The sequence below is a fragment of the Falco biarmicus genome, chromosome 8, assembly GCF_023638135.1.
Source record: "Falco biarmicus isolate bFalBia1 chromosome 8, bFalBia1.pri, whole genome shotgun sequence".
Lineage (NCBI taxonomy): Eukaryota > Metazoa > Chordata > Aves > Falconiformes > Falconidae > Falco > Falco biarmicus.
This window is the reverse complement of record NC_079295.1, coordinates 24,775,414-24,800,168: the sequence shown is the minus strand read 5'-3', so window position 1 is coordinate 24,800,168 and position 24,755 is coordinate 24,775,414. Positions and strand designations below refer to the sequence as shown.

At 38.0% G+C, this 24,755-nt stretch overlaps 1 protein-coding gene across 1 annotated transcript in view; it reads right to left on the bottom strand.

Moving 5' to 3' along the window:
• KCNH7 (potassium voltage-gated channel subfamily H member 7) overlaps positions 1-24,434 on the bottom strand; it is a 236,453-nt gene extending 212,019 nt beyond the window's left edge. Inside the window, exons 1-2 of the mRNA XM_056350514.1 lie at positions 23,583-24,434; positions 21,318-21,548 (exon numbers count right to left, since the gene is read on the bottom strand). Coding sequence (XP_056206489.1) covers positions 21,318-21,548; positions 23,583-23,658 — 307 coding nt within the window. The 5' untranslated portion in view covers positions 23,659-24,434. The remainder of the gene's footprint in view (positions 1-21,317; positions 21,549-23,582) is intronic.
• Positions 24,435-24,755: the final 321 nt, after the last annotated feature.

The following is a 24,755-nucleotide window of genomic DNA, read 5'->3' as shown; positions in this document are numbered from 1 at the left end:
ATACAGCCTAGGCATTGAGGAATTATAAAAACAGAATGGTGTTTCTGAGGAAGCCAGGCAGATATTTCAGTTTTGTAAAATTTTATGGATGTAATTATAAAATTTATAGAATTAAACCATAAAATAATGATGGGTAATTCTTAAATTTTTATTTGGCTGTCAACTTGTATAAATATGTGTATTAAATGAAAACATTTTTTTCTAGATTTTTATGTAACACAAAGGGCTACGACAGCATCCTACAGTAAGTACATCGTAGGCCTATTTTATAAGTATTTTTAGTATTCCTTATAAAATATATTAAAATCATATGAAGATATTATATTATGCATAATAAAATACAGCCCAAATATGCAGATGTTGACTCTCCTTTAATTCTGTATCAGCCATTATAATTACTGAATTTCAGAGAATCTAAGAGGTTAAACATATTAAAAACCTTATTTTACCTGTTTTTCTTTGTCACCCACAAAAATGCTCCAATTGGTTCAGAGTGAACATTCTAAGAATATAATGCAGATCTAAGGGTGAGCTCACTTTTAACAACATTTCAGATTTCAAAACTATTGTAAGTTTAAAACTTGAGAATTTGTAAGAAGGTTTTGTTGAAGAAACTCTATGCCCATATTTTTCTGGATTATGAGATGTTTGGGATCGGTATTTGAGTTCAGACATTATTTGTTCTCCTCTTTGCACATTTCATAAAGCCTTATTAATTGCTGGTATTAATGAGAATTATGTAATGGGACTAATCACATTTTCCCATTAGGAATTAATGCAATTAAAATAAAATTGTAATCATACATGTGTCCCACCTTCTTCTGTTGTCTGATTGTTTTTTCCCCTAGAAGATCAAGCATTTTTAAGTAAAACCTGACCTTAGATCACTTTCACCCTTAGTTTTTAATATTTTAGTCATATTCAGTTCTTGTTTTGGCAGTTTGAAGCCCAGTGTTTCACTTGGTTGATACAGCAGCCTTCTCTGTGTGCTGAAATAATGCTTGCTTTTTTCCAGGCTTGCATTTTGCCTCCTGTGTTTTCTTCTGCCCTTTTTACTGTCTTCAGAGATGTTTTTGCAGAGGGCCATACTTTGCTTGAAAGCTTTTGCAGCAGTTTAGTGGGAGGAGGTCTTCACTTTATATGCAGGTAGTTGAACTGTTTATTTTATTACATTTCCATTGCAGGGCATGTGCCTCTCTGTAGCTCTCTTTGCAGAAACTGCCTTAGGTACCCTATAGAATTATGTACCTCAGTTAGGTAATACCTGTATTTGAAATAAGTTTGTAAATAATGTATGGCAAATAAAGCTGTATCGTTAACAAACAGGCAAAGATGAGTCCTTTAAATGGCAATAGTCAAAACAACATTTTAACAAGTATCTGGAAATAATTTGTTTATGTTGGTGATTTTAAGAATATTTATTCTGCACTTGGGAGCAATCCAAAGGAGGAGATGCTCTTCAATTTACATCAATTGGACAACTTTATTACCTTGATGCATCAGAGGGATGACAGTAAAATATAGTTCATTTTTAATATGAAGAAATAAAATGGTCTTTCAGGGAAAGAACTTTTCCAATGAAATACCCCTGAGATGGGTATGGTGAGAAGGGTTAAAAGATCTCTTGGAGTTTTTCCATAGACTTATTCTCCAGTTGGGCTGACAGGAATAGTGAAGCAAGAGTGCTTCTGCTCTTAGAAGTGGTGTGAGTCTCTGACCATCTTCCAGTTTCAGAGGACCCAAGGCTTAACACAAGGTTTGAGACCCTTGAAATCTCTGAGTTTTCTTGGGCCCGGGCTGCTGTAAGTTCCTCTTTCCATTGCCACACACTGGAACTCTAAAAATTTTCTAAGTAGTAAGGTGAGTTCTTAGGAGTTAAGTTTACTGCCAGCTGCATTAACTCAGATATAGTCCTTCACATTACATCTACATGTATGAATCTGTGCTGGGAATCTGGGTCATATTAGCACCTGTATGCTGTGGACACAGCTGCACAGCCAGGGGCACCACTCAAAGTAGTTCAGGCTGGTTCACAAAAACCAGCTGTGAAAATTACAGTTGATTCCTGAACCAGCTGTTAGCATGCTCTCCAGCACACCTTGCTTTACCCTCTCCTGGAAGTCCCCGTCCCGTACCAAAGATGATGAATTGTGTCCTGCTCATGATGAAGAAGAAGGAGGAAAGAGAAGATCACGAACTGTCCTCTGAATTGAACTGAATTTTCAGGCGTTACTCACTACCCTGCTTTTCATTCTTGGCACTAGAAATCCCTGGACATTATTTGGTGATTACTTCTTACGACTGGAAGAGGATGCTTATCCACAAAGACCCTTCTGCACAGCTCCCTGGCTTCCTGCAGAAGTGCTTGTTACTGTTTTGTGAACTTTTCATGCAGAATGAGATGCATGAGCATTCAATAAAAACTATACAGACCTGGCAGTGTAGTTAACGGAGTAAATAAGAGGCCTGGCCCAGATTACAGTATCTCTGCACTGTACATATAATCAGTCAGATCTTCAAAAATATATAGGTAGCATCAAAAAGTTCTGGATAATTTCTCTGTTATTTTAATCACGTTTATTTCTAATTGAGTACTTTAGAAAACAGATTAAATATAGTGAAACAAAAGCACACCAAGAAAACCTAGCATTCAAATTATCTCCATAGAACATCTTCTCACCACACTGCCTTACATTATATCTTTACTCTGCTACATAAAAAATCAATTGACATTTTGCTATCCTATAAATAACCATGCTTTTATCAAGGTTAAAGAGAAAGAAAAACAGTTTAAAACACTTCCAAGAGAGTCTTGACTTTCAGTCCTCTGCTCTGTGTAGTGTTTGCTTGTTTCAGTTAAGGTAGATCAGGGAAAGGGGTGTTAGCTCACCTTCCTACTCTTCTTGTAAGCCTAGACAAAAACCAAAACCAGCTCCAACTTGAATTATGGCATTTGCAACACTTCCCGTGGAATCAATGTGTTAATATTACTGTAAGGTCGCTGTGCCCTGTTCATGCTCTCTTCCCACCTGGTGGATACATGCAATCCAAGATTTGCTTGTATGGCCCTTTGGCATGTTTCCTGCCTACTTTGGGCTATTTTGTAAGTAGGTTATAAGCCTTGTATGTTTGGAATATTCATTGTAATGAAGATGCTGTTTACTGGCACAAGCCCAAACCTACCCTGAAAGTTCAGTTATGAAGATGTTAGGTATTTGAATTTCCAACAAACCTCGGATGTGGTTTTCTCACGGTAGCGTAAAAATGTCCAAGCCAGTCTTCCTGCTTTTAAATTCAGCTATTTTAAATCTGGGTACAGAGAAATTCAGCATTTGCAGAAATGACTCAGTTGAAACATGACATGAAAAGTTAGCAGGGTGGAGCCTGAAAGGAAATATTTCTGTTGTTGCTATCCCACACTTCTGCCAAGGACTGAAATATTTCATACAGTCTCATACAGTCATTTATGCACATGCTTTCTTATTGTGCTTGTATGTTTCCTACAGTGCTTATACATGCTTTCTTTCCTTTTGGAATGATCTGTAATATCCAGCTTCTCCAGAGGATCCTCACCTGAAGTCTGAAAAGAGCTCCAACTCAAGTGCTACATCAAGCTTTCTGCTTGACTTTTGCACTTTGATTTAATACAGAGCCAAGCCAATTTAATATGGTAATATCAACTATATCCTTGTTTGATAAATACTGTTAGGTACCCAATTTAATTATAATTATGTAATTAGGAGTAATTAAAACTACCATAGTAAATATATCTGAAGCTATTTACTATATTTCCCATAAACTGTATTAAAGCTAAAAATCCACATTGGTACCCAAACCAATGAGTATACACTGCTGGATATTGCCAGTTGCTCTGAAGAAGTAATGTGTAGAATATTAGTGAATTTGTAATTTGTCCCTTCTGTGTTTTACTGTGTGATATTTATTTTACAAATAACATGAAAAAGATGTGCAAATAAGCATAAGTGGCAGCAAGGAAAAAGACAACTTTACTACACTTATTTCCATATTATTATTTGTAGATATTAATGGATACGGTATATTATTACTGAGCTCTAATATTGCAGAAGATAGATCCTTTATGATATAACGAAAAGAAAAATAACAGTGAACTATTCAGCAAATCAGATGTATAACTTCCCTAAATTTGCAGCTTAGGCTAGATTTTCAGAAAAGATCAGATCTCATTTAGGTATAGAATGCAGGCCATTGTTTTCATACCCCATAAACAACCAAAATTAAAATCTTCACGAAAGGAAGAGCTGAGTATTCTAGTTCACTTAACTTTTCTTGAAAAATCTTACCATGCATTGTAATGTCTGGCCTGAAGGAAAAGTGAACATATCTCATAATCCGAAAAAAAATACAGGGTTAAAATTGTGGGCACCTTTGTAAAAAAAGACAGTATGATTCCTAGCAAACTACAGAACTGAGTAAACAGCTACTTGCCAGGTGTGCTCAGCTGATTCGTGTTCAGCGTATGACCACACCAGCTGCTTTGCTTATGTTGAGCTGAAAGAGAATTTCAATGGAAGAAAAAAGACAATTCTATGTATGCTTAAGAATCCACATCCGTTCCTCTCCCCACTGAAAGCTGTAGTGGTGAAATGAGCTTTATGTATGGACCTAACTAGGAACTTCTCCAGCAGGATTTTGCATGCTTTTTTTCCGCTTGCTTAAACATGGAAACTCCTCAATGACTCTTAAGATTGCAGCCCTGAGATCCTTTGCAGATAATATCTAAAAGATAGTGTGTTAACTTTTATCACTGACCTGGGTTTTATTCCCATAAAACATAAGATACTATCAACCTCCAACACAGGTATGCAGGAGGGCCTCTACAGTACCTAAGATATTGAAAGGAAAGCTGAATTTACCATTGCAGGGTTTGGAGCTATGCACAGAAGCCTTTAGCCTGACATTTTCCTTATGCTTTTTGCTGCACTTCAGAAAGGCCAATTAGGTAGGCTTAATGGAATTGCCAGCCCTGTACTCAAAAAAAGGGTTTATATTTACCATTAGCACTTTAAAATAATATAATTCTTTTTCCCAGCCAATAGACCTGGGCAGTTCCATGGTTGTGAACTTACTGCCCTGATCTCTAAAATTTCCTATTATATTCCATTTTATTATCTTGGGTTCCAGGGAGAAAATGGTAATTTCAAGCAATAATAAAAATGCCATAACCCTACAGATTAGGGCTGTAGTTAGCATGAAATTACTTCAATTTGAAAATATCTCTTAAGTTATTTTGCTTTTATAATTGCTTGCAAAATGTATGTTATAATGTGTATCTAAAAAAGAATGACTCACTGATCATTAGAAGGGTGATCTCTTCAACAAGGTCTCAAAAAAGCATATGCTTGTAAAGCCTTTATCAAGTATCTGAGTATCAAATATGTAATTAACAAATATTTTCAAGAATTTCACATCCAAATAGAAACACACAAGGATTTCAGTTATTCAAAAACCTTCTTAGAAGTTATACCTATTTGGTTTGGGAAGTTGGGTTTCTGTTTCTTTAGTTTTACATAAAGAACATAAATAACTGGGAAGTAAACACCATTTCTGAAGTTGTTAGTCATAAGGGAAAGTTGTTTTGTAATACCTACTTGTAAAGAGAACTGTATTCCTCTGCAAAGCACAATATCAGAAACAAGGCTTAGAAAAGCCATCCTTTTGGCTCTTGGTCACATTCTGACTTTACACGAAGCTTGTATGGCCAAGTATCTTTAACCACTCTCTGTGACAAAAACAAGTCAACAGTTGTAATTGGCTATTAATGGGCAATCTGACAATGACAATTTGGTCCAGTCCGAGAATGAGAAATAATTTGTATATCCTCTTTCCTTTAAATTAAACATAAGACATATGTCACAGTGCTATGTGCCCTAAATTAACCCTATGCAGAAATGAAGCACGTACAAGTAGCTACCCCGCATACTATGCTATATCTGTTACATGCAGAAATGACTGCGATTATACTGCCAATGTGTGAATCTCTCATTGACTACTCAAGAAGTAGGAATGGCTTTGCATCTGAGTTGAAATAAAAAACACGCTTCAAAGAAAAAAATTACCAAATCAGAAATCCTTACATAATACTATATTGTAACTTGTATGCATCATCAAATTGATTGTAGGGCAACCAGCACCGGTAGTGTAATGCCAGGAACTGCTGTTGTACACCACCAGGATTCTTTTATCTGTCACTCAGGGAAACACTGAAAGACAGTTTATTTTAGACCGTCAGTAAAGCAGGTTTTATTGATGAACTTTTTAACATCACATTAGGATGATTAAAAATAAAATCCAGCATGAAACAAACAGATATGTCAAACATGCATGCAGTAGGGAGAAAAATTATTTTAATAATAACATTACAAATATTGTCAATGCTGTTTTAGTCAGTGGAAGTATATTTAATGGAGCTTATCAACACCTTCAAACAGCAGTTGAACTCATTAAGAATATTCATTAAATATGCTTTAATTGCCACGTTCTGTTTGTTTAACAGTTCCTGTCTATTTATAAAGAACTGAAAGAAAACATGGAATGGGTTACAAATCTGAATAGGCTGTCAGGCCACCCAGCTGGGGTGACTTAAACCAGTGAGATCATGTCTCAGTTGTGTTTTTTAATATCCTCACATGGAATCACATCCCTAAATGATGGGTGTTTGAAGGGACAGTGCTTAAACCCATGGATCTGACATCACTGCAGTACCACAAAAGCTGCAGGATTCCCGGTGCTCTGCTGCTGACACATTGTGCTCCAGCTGTTAGGGGCCAGCTCCAGCAGGGTGCTGAGTACCACCAGTGCTGGCAGCCGAATGTGCTGAGCTCCTCTCAGGAGGTGGTAAGCACACTTCAATATTGATTGTGTTGTTTGACAGGGTAGGGGAAGGCTAGTTGGCATTGGCTTGAAGGAAAAGGGCAGTATTAACCCTTGAAGGAAACAGCAGATTTCTGTCTCCCCTAGTGATTAACCTAGAAGAAAGAGCATACAACAAATCACTGTATCTATCATTTCTTGAAGAAAATGTGAAATAAAAAGTGGCAGAAGATAAATGGAGAAGAAAGCGCTGTCTTTTGCCATGACCTATATAAGGAAATGTTAGCAACAAACATTTTCTTCTGTGATGAGACAGTGTTTCAGTGAGATTACCTCACTACTGAAAGTCACTACAAGAATTCCACACGATGTGAAAAATATTTCTCCCTTAGAAGATCTGTTTTTTTCACATCTTTAATGACAGAAATGGAGTGCTGAATAATGTGTGCCAGGGATGCCCTAGTTGTTTGCTAGTGACAGTTGCATTTAATTCCCAGTGGCAGTTGCATTTATCTCCCAATAAAAGGCAATTGATTACCTGCTTCTAAAACTTACAAGAAGAACTCCATTGCAATTATCTTTAGCATTAAGCTGTTTGGATGACTGTAATCCATGGCAAAATAAGCATTAGAATGTCTATTTTCTTCTTAATTCAAACATGTTATTATAAAAAATCTCCCAAAGACAACTGGGCAGATGCCTAACAGGCCTGGCAGATTGGCCTCCAAGATGGAAAAACGCTGAGCATATAGTTCCTTATAATAAAATGGGTAGCAACATGGAATTTATACCATGTAGCACATCAGTAATGACACTTGGAAAAAGATCTTCTGGCGAACAGTATCTAGGTTACGCAATTTCAACTGTCTTTAATACACAATGTAAACAGGATTTTGTAATGTATGTGTAAGTGTACCTAAGTTACATAAAATGTCATGTATAAAACTTGCCATAATAGTGAATAGTGAAGAGGAATCTGTAAAAGTAGTACAGAATGCCAATTAGTACAATAAAAGATGTGCAAAATACCTATATATGTGCTACTGAATTGAGAAAGAAAAAAAAGGTAACTAACAAGATGTATCAGAATACCAGCTGGCTTAGCAAGGAACTCATGACTGATCTCCAGTGTGATAAAAAAAGCCCAAACATTGTCCTGGTTTCATGATATAAAGGGCATGGGAGCAAGGAGCAAGGGCAGGTTACAAAGGAGGAATACAGAAACACTGTCCAGATGTGCTAGGATGGTTTTAGGAAAGGAAAGGCTGAGCTAGACTTGAAACTCTAGGGACATCAAGAGCAACAAGAAGAGCTTCTGTTGCTAGCTGTTAGCAGCAAAAGAATAAACAAAACATGAGCCTGCTGCTGAGCGGGGAGGGTGATTTAGTGACAGTGGATGCAGATAAGGCTGAGGTACTCTATACATTCACTGCCTCAGTCTGGGACCCATATGAATCTTGAGACAGGGTTCAAGGGAGTAGAAGAGGATGGAGTCAGGGATCCCTTGAGAAATTCGAGTTCAGCTGTGTCCAGGACAAAGCATACTGGGCTGTATCATCAGGAGCGTAGCCAGTAGATCGAGGAATTTGATACTTCCTCTTTCCTCAGTGCTCATTAGGTCACACCTGGAGTAGTGCATCTAGCTTTGGACCCCTAGTACAAGAGAGGTGCTGATAAGCTTGAGTGAGGCCAGTAGAGGCCACCAAATTGATATGAACCTAGAGCACATGTCCTGTGAGGAGAGGCTGAGGAAATTGGCCTTGGCCAGGAGCCTAAAGAGACAGCTTTGAGGGATGCGATAACAGCCTTTCAGTAGCTATGAGATTACTAGGAGATGGAGGCAGGTTCTTTACTGAGGTGCATGGCAGAAGAATGATAGACAAAGCTTTAAATTAAAATGGGTGAGGTCCTGACCTGGTGTAAGGAGAAACCAGTTTCACTATGAGGGTAACTGAGCACTGGAACAGGTTGCCCAGAGAGTCTGTGTGGTCTCCATCGTGGCCTCAGCTGGACTAAGCCCTAAACAACCTAGTCTGAATTTTGTGTTGTTCCTGCTTTCAGCTGGAGGCTGGAGTGGACAACCTCCTGAGTCTCCTCCTGACCTAAATTCTTCTTGATTCTGTGAAACTATGATGGCTATAAAAGACCAATCTAACAAAAGGACTTCTTGGCAATACCGGAATGGTAAAATGTTATATATTGGCTAGAATATGTGCCATGCTAACAGAATGCTTTCTGAAAGCAAACACGGCTGAGTTATTGCTATTTAAAGATTCCTATGTGAAACAAAGCATTACTTGTTATACAGATTGTGCCAGTTTCTAAAAAACAAGATACAAACAAAGGGTGAAATCCAAGAGAGGAAAAAAGTTACAATCTCAACTATGTAAATGAGGATATCTGTGGTTAATATATCAAGTTTAGAGATGAGCCAGCTGAATCTAAACAGATGTACTATATCCTGCAGAAATGTCCATTTTCTTATTGGTAAGTTTACATAATTCTCACAAGTATTCAGGATCATTGTGGACAGACTCCATTATGCACACCTAAAAAGCTGAATCAAGCTAGAGAATGATGAAATTTCAGTTATTTGACTATTTGGAGAGTGGGAGTTTTTTATTTTGGGGAGGAAGTAAAGCCTTGTTCATTCTATAATACAAGCAGCACCAGTTAAAGACAAATAATGCTCAGATAAAATATAGATTTTCTTTCTTTTAAAATATTGATGTGGTTTAAGAATGATGCATAGGCTCTGTATGACTGATTCACAGTTCTCCTGAATAAGTGCTATGACTGTCACAAAAAAAGTCCATTGTGAGAACTGCAAATGATAAACTTTTTCTGTTTGGAAAAAGCGTGAGCTTACCAGCCACTGAACTTTATTAACCACACCTCATATTTTTTCTTTGTCATTTATTTGGCAGTTCTATTTTCTGTATTAAATTTGGAAAACCTGAAGGCTGAACTTGATACAGGGCTTACATGGGAAAAAGATGAGCAGGACTTGATTTCACCCTTGCATTCTTTAACCCTGTGGTAAGGGAAGTAAACAGTTTGGCACCTTCTGCCATTCAGAATAGCCCCAGCTGTCTCTAACCCCATTCTAGCACTTGAGGGTCATTACAGTATGTATTCTCTCTATCAGAAGATGTTGTTTCTCTATAAATTATCTTTTTATTACAGACAGGACAGAGACATGTACACATCTGTATCATCCTAGGGTGTGTCTTTTCTTGGACTTGGCCTGTGGTCTGAGATACTAATTTAAGAATAATTCCTATTCAGTGCAATCCCTACGGAAGATTGTTTTATAGAACTATTCCTTGTTGAATATCATTTCATATTCTCACTCTGTTATCCATTTCTTGGATCATGTTGGGGTTGGTGTTTTTTGTAGCATTTATACATATACAGTGCTCTAGTCTATACAGTGTTACAATGCACTTGGTACAGTCTTAGAAAAGAGAGGATAGTGCAAAAATTATGGTAGAGACTGAAGGCTTGGAACTGTGAGTTTTTCAAGAATAATCTGTCTTTCAAGGTAAGAGTCTTACTGCATTAGTCTATCAGCTCATTAGGAGTCACTTTAATTTGCTGTTCAGTTCAGACTTCCTGTGACTGAATGTATTTTATAAAAATCTTGCTTTATTAGTAAAACTGTTGTGAACTATAAAACATCAATAGTCTATGATGGGGTAGGAGGTAATTCTGGCAGCTCCTCAAAGTGGTTGTTAAACCTTTTGAGAAGAGAAATGCCTTTATATAATACATATATATATATATACTTTAAAATCTAGTCCTAAAAATTGCTTTTACATGTAAAAGTTCAGGTCAGTCGTTTCCCTTGGAGTAATTGAACCTCAGTGTGATCTTTGTGACTATGAAACTTCCATTATGTCTGATATTTCAGTGCCTGTGGCCCCTAAGAGGCAAAAAATAGTTTGGATAATCTACTTCACAGGTACACATCAAGACTAAACCAGTTGATCTATTTTCTTAAATTCATCAGAAAATGGAAATAAAGTGCTTTATGCACAACTTTTTTTATGTACAGAAAGATGATCCCAAGGTGAGAAGAAAAACAATTCACTCAGTTCCCATAAAGCAGGGACAAATGCTCTTGTTCATTCAAATGTGAGAGAAATCATGTTTGAAATGCAAGCAGCCATACAGAATGTATTTATTTGGCTAATAATTATGTTTTGTATTTGTCAGGTTCTGCAGAGACAGTGATGCTACTGGCAATTCTGCTTCTGCAGGATCTGTTTCTTTATAAATGAAGTCAAAAGACAACCAGAAATGAATGTAAATAGGCCTGCATGGTCTATTGAAAAGCTCCCTCAGCTGTAATATTATTGGTTTGTGTAGTTGTTTCTATAAAACAAAATTTCATACCTGTCAGCTAGGAAGAAGAGTTGCCTGCAAACCATGTATTCCTTCCTTTTTCCTCCTCTTTAAATAAAAAATAAGCAGAGGAGTGAGGAGTCTGATGTCACCTGCACTGAATGCCTCATCTACAAACATATCAGAAACTAACTCTGCTTGTAGCTCCAGTAGTAATGCATAGTTTATAATTAACTTTTTAAACATTTAGGAGCAGCTCCTTAGACCCCGGCTCTACTGAAGTGAGAGAAGTGATTTGCAAGTTTCAGGATAAAGAGAAACAACGTCTTAGTACAATTTTGTGGTCACCCACAAACAGGACTCAAATTCTGCTTTATCCATCTACAAAACTTTTCTTTGTGGGTAAAACACAAAAGCTGTTTCTGTGCCACCTCATATTCTCATTGCCATAAACGATCAGTATAACTTACAGAAGCACTAAGGATGCTCTGAACTGCGCAGCAGCACAGACCGGCTCAGGACTGACATTACCCATAGGCTGTCTTTCACACCAGTTCATGAGCTGCTCCATTAAGCCACAAAAAAGGCTCAGATATTGATTTATAGGTACCTGGTTTTGTACTTCAAGGCTGTTATTCTCTTGAATAATAAGGTATGTTGTCCATGACTCCAGAAATAGTCCTTTTGGGAAGTGCTGACTTTTCTGCTGTTGGACTTCGGTGTTAAATTGATTCCTGGTACATTCTATCATGCAAAAATAATGCTGGGCACTTATCATGGGGAAAATAAAAAGAACCCATTTTCCTTTCTTTTATTACCATTATTTAAAATTACATAGACTTCAGGTTTTCTTTCTTTTTTCCATTTGTGAATTGAAAGCCATTTTCCAAGCAAGCAGACAGAACTGCAGCAGTATTTTACCTTAAATACCATGACAATAGGATATATGGACTACTGAGTTTCATGTTTTTTTGAAAGTATAAAAAGAAATGCTTTCTTGAACAACAGCCATAAACATGCAAAATACTAATGAGATTATCTGGCATTTTTTCCAGAAAGGAGGGAGTAAAGCAGATTGGCACGAATGAGTTTTGAAAGAAGGAAATTTGCAAGCTATTTTCAGAGATACACTTGCATTGATTTGAATGAAAATTAGCAGAGAATGCTCTAAGAAACAATCGCAAAAGGGCACAGATGCCAAAGTCTGAGAACAGCTGGGAATAAGTGCTTTAGAACATGTGTGTTAGTGATGAAATGTATTTACATGATGATTAGCTGCTTTTCAAGCAGCCTAGGTATAATACAAAGGCAAAAAATCTGATAGAAATCTCATCTTGTTCTGAAGTCATCTCTGTGTCCCCTGTGGATTAAAATGGAGGAAGGTTTTGTCTGCGTTTTGCATGTTTCTTTTATAACTTTCTGTCTTTGTATGTAGTATCTCAGATCCAGCTAATACTAGTTAGCAATGGCATAATATGCCTCTACCAGCAGTGCTCTAATACCTAAAGATCAGGATTGTTAGTGCTGCAAAAATTAAACTTTGCAGTTTAATTCTGTGAAAACTGTGGGTGCACAAGCCAAGTCCTGTGTCTGTAGGTATTGATATCTTGCTCTCAGGCCTTTAAGAGTGTTTCTGGGAGCAGAAACAATCATTTACTATATAGTCCCATGCATTTGCTCTAAAAATGCCAACATTTCATAAGTTGATACTGTCAAGATCAGTATATTTGGGTATTGTGATAAATCCTGATTTCCCGGTATTTGAAGTAAACTCTTGCTGTGTTTCTCTGAACTGAATTGAACGTTTAGGCAAAACTTTCTGGTTTCCACTGCAGTCTCATGTGGCAAATCAGTGAATTAAATGAGGTCATAGCAACATGTAAAAGAAAGGATTTTAATTGATTGTGGTACTATGGAGGAACAAGGACAGGAATGTAAAAAATTTCAGCAGGTAAGGAAGTACTGAGGGCAGCTGTGATTTCTGGCCTAACCTTTCTTCTGGACATTTCTACTCAACTATAGCAATTAATTAGTTACTAATGTTTACATTTAAACACCACCTTTAGGTTGTGATGATCTTTGTTAAGAATGAAGCTGGAATATATTCTTTTTGTGGATAACACTTCCGTGCTATAATCAAGGGCATTATCAAAACTAGGTAAAATTAAATGTATAACTAGTCTGGTAATGAAACAGAAAAAGAAAACAGGGCCTTCCCTGTATACTATTTACTTTGTATTTCAGATTGAATTTTGGTATCCTTTATGGTGATCTTTACTCATGAGATTTCACTGTGATTACAGAATTAAAGAATTAAGAAAAATAGAAACTAAAACGCTATACTGTACCAGAAAGCTGGTGGGGCAGCTTAAAATGGCGTATCTATGGAAATGCTGGAGGTCAAAAAGCATTTTGTGACTAGTTATGGCTGTAATTCTGCTTTCCAAATGAAATTTTAATTTAATTTCTAAGAAATAATTCAAATGTGAATGTTATTTCCTTAAAACAAAAACAGTATACTAGACTAAAAGGTTCAAGGTATACAAAATTATAACATCAATACCTCTCACCTCTGAGATGAACTTTCAGAGATGCAGACTGTGTGAAACCAGCTGTAACTATAGAGCCAAGATACCCCACTGTCATTGTCATGCATCTGCTCTGCCTAGATCTAGGTTCACAGCTACAGTTCTGATTGCTTTTGAGATAGAATGGTTTCCACAGTCAGTTAGCAATTTCCATAGTCAGCTTGGTCTTGCTCTGAATCCTATACTGCTTGATTAAGCATTTTCCATACTTAGCTGGGAAGCTGAGAAGAATATGGACTGTCTAGCACATAGACTGAGTCATACACTAAGTTAAATATGTAGGGAACCCTTTAAAACTGGACATGAAACCACTCAGATCAAATCTGATGCATACCACTATTGTCTTCCATTGCTTGAAACCAGAGGGAACAGCACCAATGTCCACATCGGGACTATTCACAGTGCCATGTTCTGAAGTTTGTATAACAGCAAATAAGCCTAAGGCTGCTATTAGAAAAGCAGTTGCTCTTCCCCCATGTCTATTGCAAGGTATGATGTCTGATTTCCTCTCTGCATCTCCTCTTGAAATACGGGCCAGTTAGGTGGAGAAAAGAACGAACAAATCAATAACACATATTAGGAGTATGGAATAGCTCCCTTATCAGATTGTAACATTAGAAAGGATGCACGCTGCAGATGGAAAGAGGACACAATAATATCATGTGAAACCATACCAAAAAATAGACTAACAGCTTCTGTTCTTTTTGTCTCATAACCCAAAACCAAAATAGCTTTCACTAAAACTGTAAGGAACATATTCAAAACAGATAAAAAAACTTTGTCAGGCAATGCCTAATTAAAAGATGAAACTCTGCTCGGCACTGGTGAGGCTGCACCTTGAATATTGTCGTCAGTTTTGTGCCCCTCACCTCAAAAGGGACATTGAGGTGCTGGTGCATGTCCAGAGAAGGGCAACAAAACTGGTGAAGGGTCTGGATCACAAGTTTTATCAGAGGGGGCTGAGGGAACTGGGGTGGTTTAGTCTGGAGAAGAGGAAACTCAGAGGGGAACCTTATTGCTCTCTACAACTGCCTGAAAGGAGGTTGTAGGTGCGTGGAGGTAGGTCTCTTCTCACAGATAACTAGCAGTAGAACAAGAGGAAACGTCCTCAAGTTGTGCCAGGGGAGGTTTAGATTGGATATTAGGAAAAATTTCTTCACTGAAAGGATGGTCAAGCATTGGAACAGGCTGCCCAGGGAGGTGGTGGAATCCCTGGAGGCATTTAAAACACATGTAGATGTGGTGCTTTAGGGACATGGTTTAGCAATGGACTTGGCAGTCCTGAGTTAACGGTTGGACTTGATCTTAAAGGTCTTTTCCAACCTAAATGATTCTATGATGTTATCATTCTAAACAGCTTAGAAAACTTCAATTTTGAGCACGTGTATTGTACTGTAAACTTCTAGTCCCATTTGACACCAGAATGTGACACCTTTCATACCCCTGTGGGACTCTTTTTGAAAGTCAGTAGTCATTGATTTTTTGTAGCTGTCACAAGGGAAATTTGGGTCCCTTGCTTAGTGTAAGTTGACCCTGTGAATTTCTGAATCCTGCTGTAAAACTGTACTGTGAGAGTCCAATGGCAGAAAAGTTCCCTCTGGACACTACTGAAAATGAAAGACTCCTCCTAGCCTGCAGGTATTTTTATTTGTGCCATGGAGGAACTTAAAACTGTCAGAAGGGATTTTTCCAAACTGATTAAGTTGGGGTTTTTTTTCTGTTAAAGATGCAGCAGCTATAATAATAGCAGTTGTATTTTTCATTGTTTGTTGAAATTAGACATATCTAATCATACCTTTTGGACCTTAAACACTGACAAAGAGAATAACTTTAAAGGCAATTTAATTGGTGTTCCTTTTTATTCAGACACCGTCTCTCATTAGCAGGAATATGCGAATGGGAAAAAAATTACCTTCTGTGAAAGCCCTCTTCTTATTGAAAATAAATTCATCTTAACCTGGGAAGAAAAAAGAATACATTGGAAAGCCAAGGAACTGAAAAATATTGTTGAAACTGGCCCATAAATAAACATGCTTAGTATATCTGAGAACAGCTTTATAATAATTATTAGGTATCCCATGTGAAGCGTGCATAAGTGACCCATGGCTCTAGGCAGGCACAGGAGCCATAACTAAGCAGGGATGGCTAAATGAGATATTCTTACCATTGAGGTATCAGCTCGCTGCTGATAGTGCTCCCTATTGCAAAAAGAGCAATACTGATTGGGACGAGGAACGGTCTTGTCTCTTCGGTCAAGTGTTAAAAGCTAAGGTAAAACCATGACACTACAGGCATAAGAAAGAGTCCTCCATTTCCAATAGCTCAACACCTTCAGTCACATTCTGGAGTTGATCAAAGTTGATTTTTATAAGGATGTTTGAAAGAAGTTTGCATTAAGACAGAGGGCTTGGACAGCTTTTTGGTGGGGGGGTAACACTTGCTTTGCCAAAATGCAGTCAGATAGTATTCTTACACCAAAACCTCCTACGGTATCAGGGTATTAGAGAGTGACTTGATTAATCGACATTTCTCATCAGCTCTGGTAAAGGCACTGAATCTACAGTCAAGACTGTACTTGCTGACCCTCACATTAGACCTAATCTAAGGGGACCTGACACACATGCAAGGGTCTTTCTTTTCAGCTGTATTGTTAACTGATTGGTAGGTTCACAGCATTTACAGAACACAAACAGGTGATAAAATGCCTATGCTGACTGAAGTCTAGGTGCTGACCTTCTAAATGACACCCTGATATTTCTATTTAAGAACATTTAATATAATTTTCACTTTATTTTGTCAGTAGTTTTACGTATGTTTACGCATTTTTTTATTTTCTTATCCTCAAAAAAGAGCTTAAAGGGCCTTAAAATATTATTTTGGAATCTTAGTGTGTTTTGAAAACACAAATATGTTTAATTTGGAAAGAATTGTGGCAAATTACATTTCTCAAACTGGGTAAGTGACAAGTAATTTGTGAGGCTTGTAAAAACTCTGCAAATAATTGCTTAATCTTATTTTTACTCAAACCTATACTCTTCTGTAGTGCTTCTTATCTCTAAAAAATATCCGATGTATACAGTGCAAGCTTAAATGATCGCCTTACCTCCCTTTAACAGGTATACTCTGTAGCCCATTGTTGTCCACAAAGCGTAAAGAAGTAAAAAAGCATTCAGTGTGATACAATCCTTTCAGATTATCACATATCCATTCTCAATCCCAAAATAATTATACTTTTTATGTCAAAAGCTTTACAGCTTTACCACCTCAAGCAATATTTTACATCTGTCAAGAATGATTTATGCAATAATAGCTTAAACTGCAAAATGGAGTCCTCAGAAGAAGAGCTGTCAAACATTTTCACCACAAATAATTTTATTAAAATAAGAATTTATATTCTCTATAAACAATATCTTACCTTCAACTATAATAATGATCATAATAGATATACGATTTGTGAAAATGAAGTTGTGAGATAGCAAGGAGTATACTATGCTGCTACTTTGATATCAGAGTGTAATTTTTTAATTAAGCAGATGTTAATGCCTAATGGGCAAGACTTTAAAAAAAACTGTTTCAAAATAATAGTTCTTGTGATTTGTCTGTATTGTTGATTTCTGTATTGTCTATCATTCTTTTTAAAAAGGGATATTTACATTTAAAAAGAAGTTGACTGAGTGTAATCCCGTGAGTACATCCAGTGACATTTGTGGAGCTTCTTGTGTGATGGGAACCTCTAAATACAAACCCTTAGTTTTGGCATCCATCTGTTCCCATTAACCATTTTTCTCAAAAGAATAAATTACTATTGATAACTCTGTAATTGCCTACTGTGGCACTACTAACAACAGGCCAGAGGACTAGAACTTCGCCTGGATTGTGTAAATACTCTTCTAAAAGGAAAAAGGAGTGAGAAGAAATTAAAACCAAATGTAGGCTATATTAATCTTATTCTGATACAAATACTGCAAGAGGAGCGAGTAAGGCTTTTAGCTGTGAATGTTAAAAACTGCGAAGACAGGGCACTGGTGTGGTTGGGACAAGACCTGCTGGGTGTGTAAGTAATGCTGGCATCCCACCTCCATGCCATCTAAACAATTACACAAAGCTATCACAAGTATTCCCCCCGCCCCCGCCCCACCCCATCCACACATGGCACAATGAAAAGGAAAACATGCCCAGTCTAGATAACACGTTTATAAAACCATACTACATAGAATTTGTGTTCTCCTTTGACCAGTGTATCTTCTGTCTGCTGTGTTTAGGGAAGTGTAGATTCAAGCAACTGCCATTTTCTGAAAATCAACCTGCTACAAAATATCTCCCATCCTTCTGCCCCCTTTTCTTCAAGTGTGTAATCTGGCCTAAAGATTAAAGCAGTGAACAAACAGCAGCATTCAGTCTTGCATCAACAAGATGTTTAAAACTCAGGATCTTGCACTTTCATCTAGAAAAAGACTATAGACCAGTTGAGAACATCAGAATCCTAATTCCTAGTACATATGCAACACCATTTTTCTAGTACAAGATTTTCCTTTTAAGTTGAACTTTAAGGCTGTGACATTTTAAAAGTGTGAGGTGGTATTTAGAATTAAAAAGAAAAAGCATTAGTTGTAGAGTGATTCCCTTTCTGATATCTGCATTACTGGACATCTGATGACAGATTACCTTTATAAGTGAGGGGATGTATGATCCCACTGACATTTGCTTTACTTTGAAATATTAAAATTTTTAATATAATCAGTGCCTTATGTAGAGTAAATGATAGCATGATGTGGAGTAAGGTTTTATTTACAAATGGTCCTCAGAAACTTCTGTCAGTGGAACCTCAAGCAATTCACATGTTTTTAAGCTGTCTTCCTCCTCCATATGCTTAATATTATGTTAAATATTATACAATGAGTAGCTATGAAACGTATTGTAAAATCATATTTTTAAGCAACTGATAGTTCATTCTAGTAACTTGGGTTACTCACATGGAGAAAGTTACATTTCTAACTGTACTGTATTGACTGAAAATATTCTCATATTTACCCACAGCACACAGTAAAAAATAAGCCACTAACCAGGCACTAAACTCTCAGATTTTTTGAAAATTCTTTAAAATAATTTTTTTTCAGAACCTGGTGGAAGTCCTTGTTAGTATCACCACTCTGTATATTGTTATTATATGCAGAGTATGTTATATATGGTGTATATATATATACGCTGTCTATATTGCAAAAACAAATTTGCAATTTTGAAAAGTGGCGTAAGTGAAGAAGTGAAGATGAAAAGTGTAATATTTGTTTTTAGTAATTTAGAATAACTATAGAATATGTTTGCTGACATTTGTTATATCCATCATATCGGTAGTTTCAATTTTATGATGCCACTTAAACAGATGTTTTAATCACATTTTGTAAAGGAATTGATTATTATGTGGAAAGAAACAAAAAAGTCTGCATATACAAATGATCAAACTGTCAGACATTTACATATTCGAGTGTCAGACCTATCTTGTATTTTGTCAATTTTTGCCTGTAATCAGTGACAGGATATTTTAAATTATATTTACAATTCAAAATAATTCATCTGTATTTTTTTAAGTTTAGCAGTTCATATCAGTGCACATGGTAAATCCTATTTACATTTTGACCAGTATAATTCTAAGGAATTCAACCCAGATTTCTCTAGAACTGTTGTCTGTAGCTTTTGAAATTCCTTAACCTTCAAACATATGGTCTAGTAATTTAAAGAAACTGTTCACAGAAGTGAAGTTACTGAGAACCCTTATGCATAAGGTTGTTTACACTGAATAATCCATAACTCTCATTTATAATGCACTTCAAAATTCAAAACTATTTTCAAAATATATGGCAATTTTTATGGCGAGTTTTACTTTGGCTTGCCTCAAACAGATTATGGTGTGTTGCATGATGCCAGAATTCAGCATTTTGGAAAAAATATATCCTTAAGGTAATTGACAGATCAGCAATACTTTAGATAAGCACCTTTCCCTCCCTCGTAATGTCTCGGGAAACTGAAACACTTTTAAAAACCCAGATCTCACAACAGTGCTCGAGGCTGATGGCTGTGAAAGTTAGCAATGACATTCTCCTTTTGCAATATTATTTTTAACACACGCCAAACACAGGCTAGATGTGCAAAAGACACACGGTGTCAGGTATTCTGAGAAATCTATGTTTGAGGCACAGCTACAACAACAATCTTGACCAAAACCTGCTCCAGACCACTGAACCAGATCTAAAATTAAAGAACTCTACTGAGAACGTGCTAAGAACATGCTTAAATATTGGTAGCGTGGGTAGAATGGTTGGCCCGAGTCCTATCTGAATTATACCAGCCTCAGCTAAAAATAATATTACTTAAGTCTCCCTGAGATAACAACAGAATTATTGAGAACAGGATTTAACTCTGTGACTTTAAAATTCAAGAGCATCCATTGCATGTGATTCTAAAATTGATGCAAACACCGCACTGGCACTTCCAGAACTAATTTAAGCTCAGCATTTGAATACAAATTTCCTTTTCCTTCTCCCAAGAGTCTACACAGCAAGAGAGAGAATAAGGTACACCACACTTACCCATTACTTGGATTTGTCTGAGAGACAGATGTTTCTGTAAATAACCCTGGGTAATTAAAAAATAAAACCACAAACCCATATCTCTACATATAACTATGGTGTATCATATTTAGGTTTTTTGCTATAATGTATCATATTTAGTTTTCTTGGTATGCATTTTTTAATCTGCAAATACAGTCATTTATTCATTTTATGCTCTGAACAGGAAAAATGCATCAGCATAGCAGATTTAGCCGTTCTTCATATATTGAGTTTTCAGCGAATAACAGGGAAACTCTTCATAGCTTTGCCATGCCAAAATTTTTACTCTGACAACATAATTCTAAGACAACTTCTGTGGCTCAGTTGCAGGTACTCCAACTTCACAATACCTCATCTCTGAAAGGGACTCCTCCCTTTCTTTACAAGCTAATGCTTTCTTCGTGACAGGCCAATTTTTGCTACATTTAACTTTGTTGTACTTTTTCCAGGAAAATACTGTATTTAAGTCAAGGCATGGTTCCAATTGTGTGAGGCAGGCAGAGTTAAGCCCCTGAAAATGATACACCATTCCTATGTCCTGTGAGATGAAACAGTTAAAAAAAAAAAAAAAAAATCACATTCACAGGATGACCCCCCTGTGCTTGTGTTATCTGTTCATTGTTGTAGGAGTGTTTACTTTAGGAGATTGAACCAGCTGAGAGGGGAACTTTTGTTCCAACAGTTGCAAACACAGTGCTAGCTTCATTCAGCTGTTAGAGTCAGCATACAGTGATATACTCTATACACCCACTACTTTCAGAGCAGATTCCCCTACTGGTATACATAAGTGTACTTCACTGGACTTCAGTAAAATTACAATATTACTCCAGCAAAGGGTCTGGCCAAGCAGATGCTAAACACTTCCTTTACCAATCAACTGATAACCAGACAAACAAAAAGTCTTGAAAATAAAACCAGACTTTACCGTCTTTGTGATAATAGGTGACTTCAACTTTCCTCTCCTCTGATCCCAGCAGTGCTTGAGCTATTTGGGCAATATGATGTCTTTTGGTCTCTGGCCCATGAAGAAAGTCACAGGTGCAAGGTTTCTGCATGACATCTGGCCTGGAGAACCCAGTCATCTCACAGAACCCATCATTGCAGTAGATGATAGCACAATTCTGCACTCTAGCATTAGCAATGATGAATTTTTTATCTGCAATAAAGAAAGTGATGCATTTTTTAGTACTCTTTCAACATTTCATAAAGTGACGATTGCATGGATGGATGCTAAACAGCCCTTCTTTTCACTGGGATGCCTGAAATGCAGAGATTTTTCAGTCATTTAATGCAGCTAATTTGATTCATAGCTTTTAAAGAAACTTCAATCAATTTAGAATACATTAAAGATTATGATACTTGTTTTAAGGATAAAAACCCCCAGATTATGCAAGTCTTCTGCAAAACTCCTTTTGACTTCAAAATTTTGTCTTTTTTAGCTTCACTGGAGCCCAGGTGATGAGTGCCAACCCATCAGCCGTAACTCCAGGAAAGTCCTTGAAAAGTTAGTAGCTTGTTTTGGGGGGAAACTGGGGGCTCTACACAAGTGAACAGCATCCTGGAATACGGTCCAACCAGCCCAGTCTATCTGTAGGGATTTTCATTGAGGTGAATAACAGCAAGTTTATAGTCAGTATTTCAACAACAGTATCTAGAAAAGAACATAGAACATGATAATTTTTTTCCCCTCTGTGATTGTTTTAAAAGTTACTTTTGTAAAGGAAAATATTCCTTAGGGGAAAAAGAGAAAAAAAAAAAAAAGGACCATAAAGGTACAAAGGTACATGAAAACTAAAGACTATGATGGAAGCATTTTGTGCAGTGCACTGACATTCTGTGCTTCAGTCCATCATCCTTCCCCAAATGCTCACCTGACAGAAAGGTTCAAAAGTTTTCAACTGTTACTTCATTTATTTCTATATATAACAAACTATTGGTATTGTAATTATAAATGTGCAGCTTTGATACATTTACTGTTAATAACATGAATTTCTGCTTACTTAATCACACTAGGATGTCCCTTACTTTATAAAAGACTTTTTACGTGACACCAAGTTTGCAGTACAAGTCTTAAAAATTTTAAAGATAACCTGTCTTTGAACACAGTGAAATATTTGGAGAGAAAAATATAGATTTCATTCTTGCTTTTTCTACTGTCTTTCAATCATGCTGAACTTTAACTTATTGCTTGCTTATTTAGTAGATACTGCTTTGTCCTCTTCAAAATATATACACTTTACTGCACAAAAACTTTACTTGAGTAGCAACACTGACTCAGCATTTAGATAAATTAGGACTACAAATACTGTCTTTATTTTTTCCCCCCTCAAATATTATAAATATTAAACATGGGCTTAAGTGTAAGGAAGTATATCAAAGGGAGTTAGCTGTAAGCGTTTGCACCCGACTGATACTAAAACTATGCTAAATATTTAAATAAATGTACATATATCAAAACTACTGTTTCTAAATGAAATTCATTTTAAGCATCAAGTGTTCCTTCTTAGTGTTAACAGCAAACCTGTGTTCCAGCCAGAAAAACACTTCAGCTTCAGCCTCCTCGACAGGTAGTAAACTGCTGCATTGGAAAAGATCTCACAGACTCTCCCCGAGGATGCATTTGCTCCGGTTTGATAGATATTTTAGGCTTTCACAAACATAGCAGAAATATTTGACAGCTATGTTAAAATGCAGTCATGACAACAAGGTAAGAGAGTATTTTCCCTTTAATAACTCCTCTGCATATTATCTGTTGCCTCTAAATCTGTTTCCTCTGAACAGTTCTGCTTTATTTTGAAAAGACAATTATAATTAATAATAACAGTAACAATTGTAACAGTAATAATAATAAATCTAGCTTATTTTTTAGACATGCACAGGCAGCAAGATCGCACACTGCCATCTCACCAATTCAGAAGGTAAGAGATATAACTTCTATAGCTATACAACACGGATACAGTCAAAGATAAAAACTATCTCTTGAAATAGTGGGGGAAAAAAAATCCCAACAATTCAAGTCGGTAATCTGTATTCTAGATGAAACCCAATGTTACTCCTGCCAGGGATCCCCTCCTTACCTCTGGGGTTTTCTTTCCAAGCTACAAACTTAAAATAGTCTGGAGCTGCTGTCCATTTAGTCACAAGCAGAATCAAACTACTGTAGCAAAATAGAGAGAAAGAGAGAACTTACTTTGCCCTTCAAATTTTCGTATGATTGTACCCAAAAATGTATTTTGTGGTGCCACATGACCTCTGCGAACAGGCATGTTTGTACAGGTCTTCGGTTTGCTGTGCACAATGACTTCTCCAAGGATCTCCTACACGGCTCCAGCCCAAAGCACCGAGCCCGCTACCCTTTGTGACAAATCATCGTCCTCTGGAGCTCGGAAATCTCTTCCCATTAGCACCACTTCTAGACACACGCTTTTCCTAGCGGAGTCAGATCCATCCCCCAGTTTCTTTCTTTTTCTTTCTTTCCTTGCTTTCTTTTCTATTTTTTTTTTTTCCTGGAGGAGCTCGGATGCTATTGTCTGGGGTGGGTAGGGGTGGGGTAAGCAGGAGGAGGTGGTGGGGGGAAGATTACAAGGGTAATCGATCTCTACCACCAAACATCGCCAATTTTCCAAAGCAAATGGCTGTGACCCGGCAGTTTCCGACGCTGTAGTGATGGTTAGAGGGCTGGAAGACTAATGTTGCTCCGCTGCCAGAGGGAGTGACGTTCCCCCCTCCGGGCTTCACCACGGCGCGCGGCAGCTCGGATTACTCAAGCGTGGCTTAGCAGGAGCCAGCCAATAAATCTCTTCAAAACTCGGCGACAAGCAGCGGCATCAGGAACGAGCTACACCCCGGCGGCACCGCGACGTGCCACATCCCCCGCGCTGCGGCTACAGGGGGGCAGCGGGCAGCCAGGGCGCTGGCGGCGGGGGGGCCCCGCCACCTCCGGCCGCCCCCGCTCCTCCGTCCTCCCGGCACCGCCGGCCCTTGCGCGGCCCCCGAGCGCGGCCCGCCGGGGAGCCCCAGCGCTGCGAGGCCGGGGGAGGGAGGCAGTTTTGTACACGCCCCGTCCGGCGGGGGGAGGCGCGAGCGGGGGCGATTTTGAGCGATGGGCGGGGAAGGGACCACCGGAGCCCTCGGCATCCTTCCCCGCCCCGACGGAAGGGATCGCCCCCTCCTCCCGCAGCGTGGCCCTGCGAGGACTTCCCCCGCCCCACGCACCCCTCCCGCCGGGGAAGGGGGTTCCCCCCGGTGCCGGGCGCTGCTCCCCGGGTGCCGAGCAGGTGCGAGCCTCCGCCCGGGGGCCGGGAGGGGGCGCGGGGATGCGAGCGGCAGCGGGCAGAGGCCGCCCCCGCCCGGCCGGGGGGGG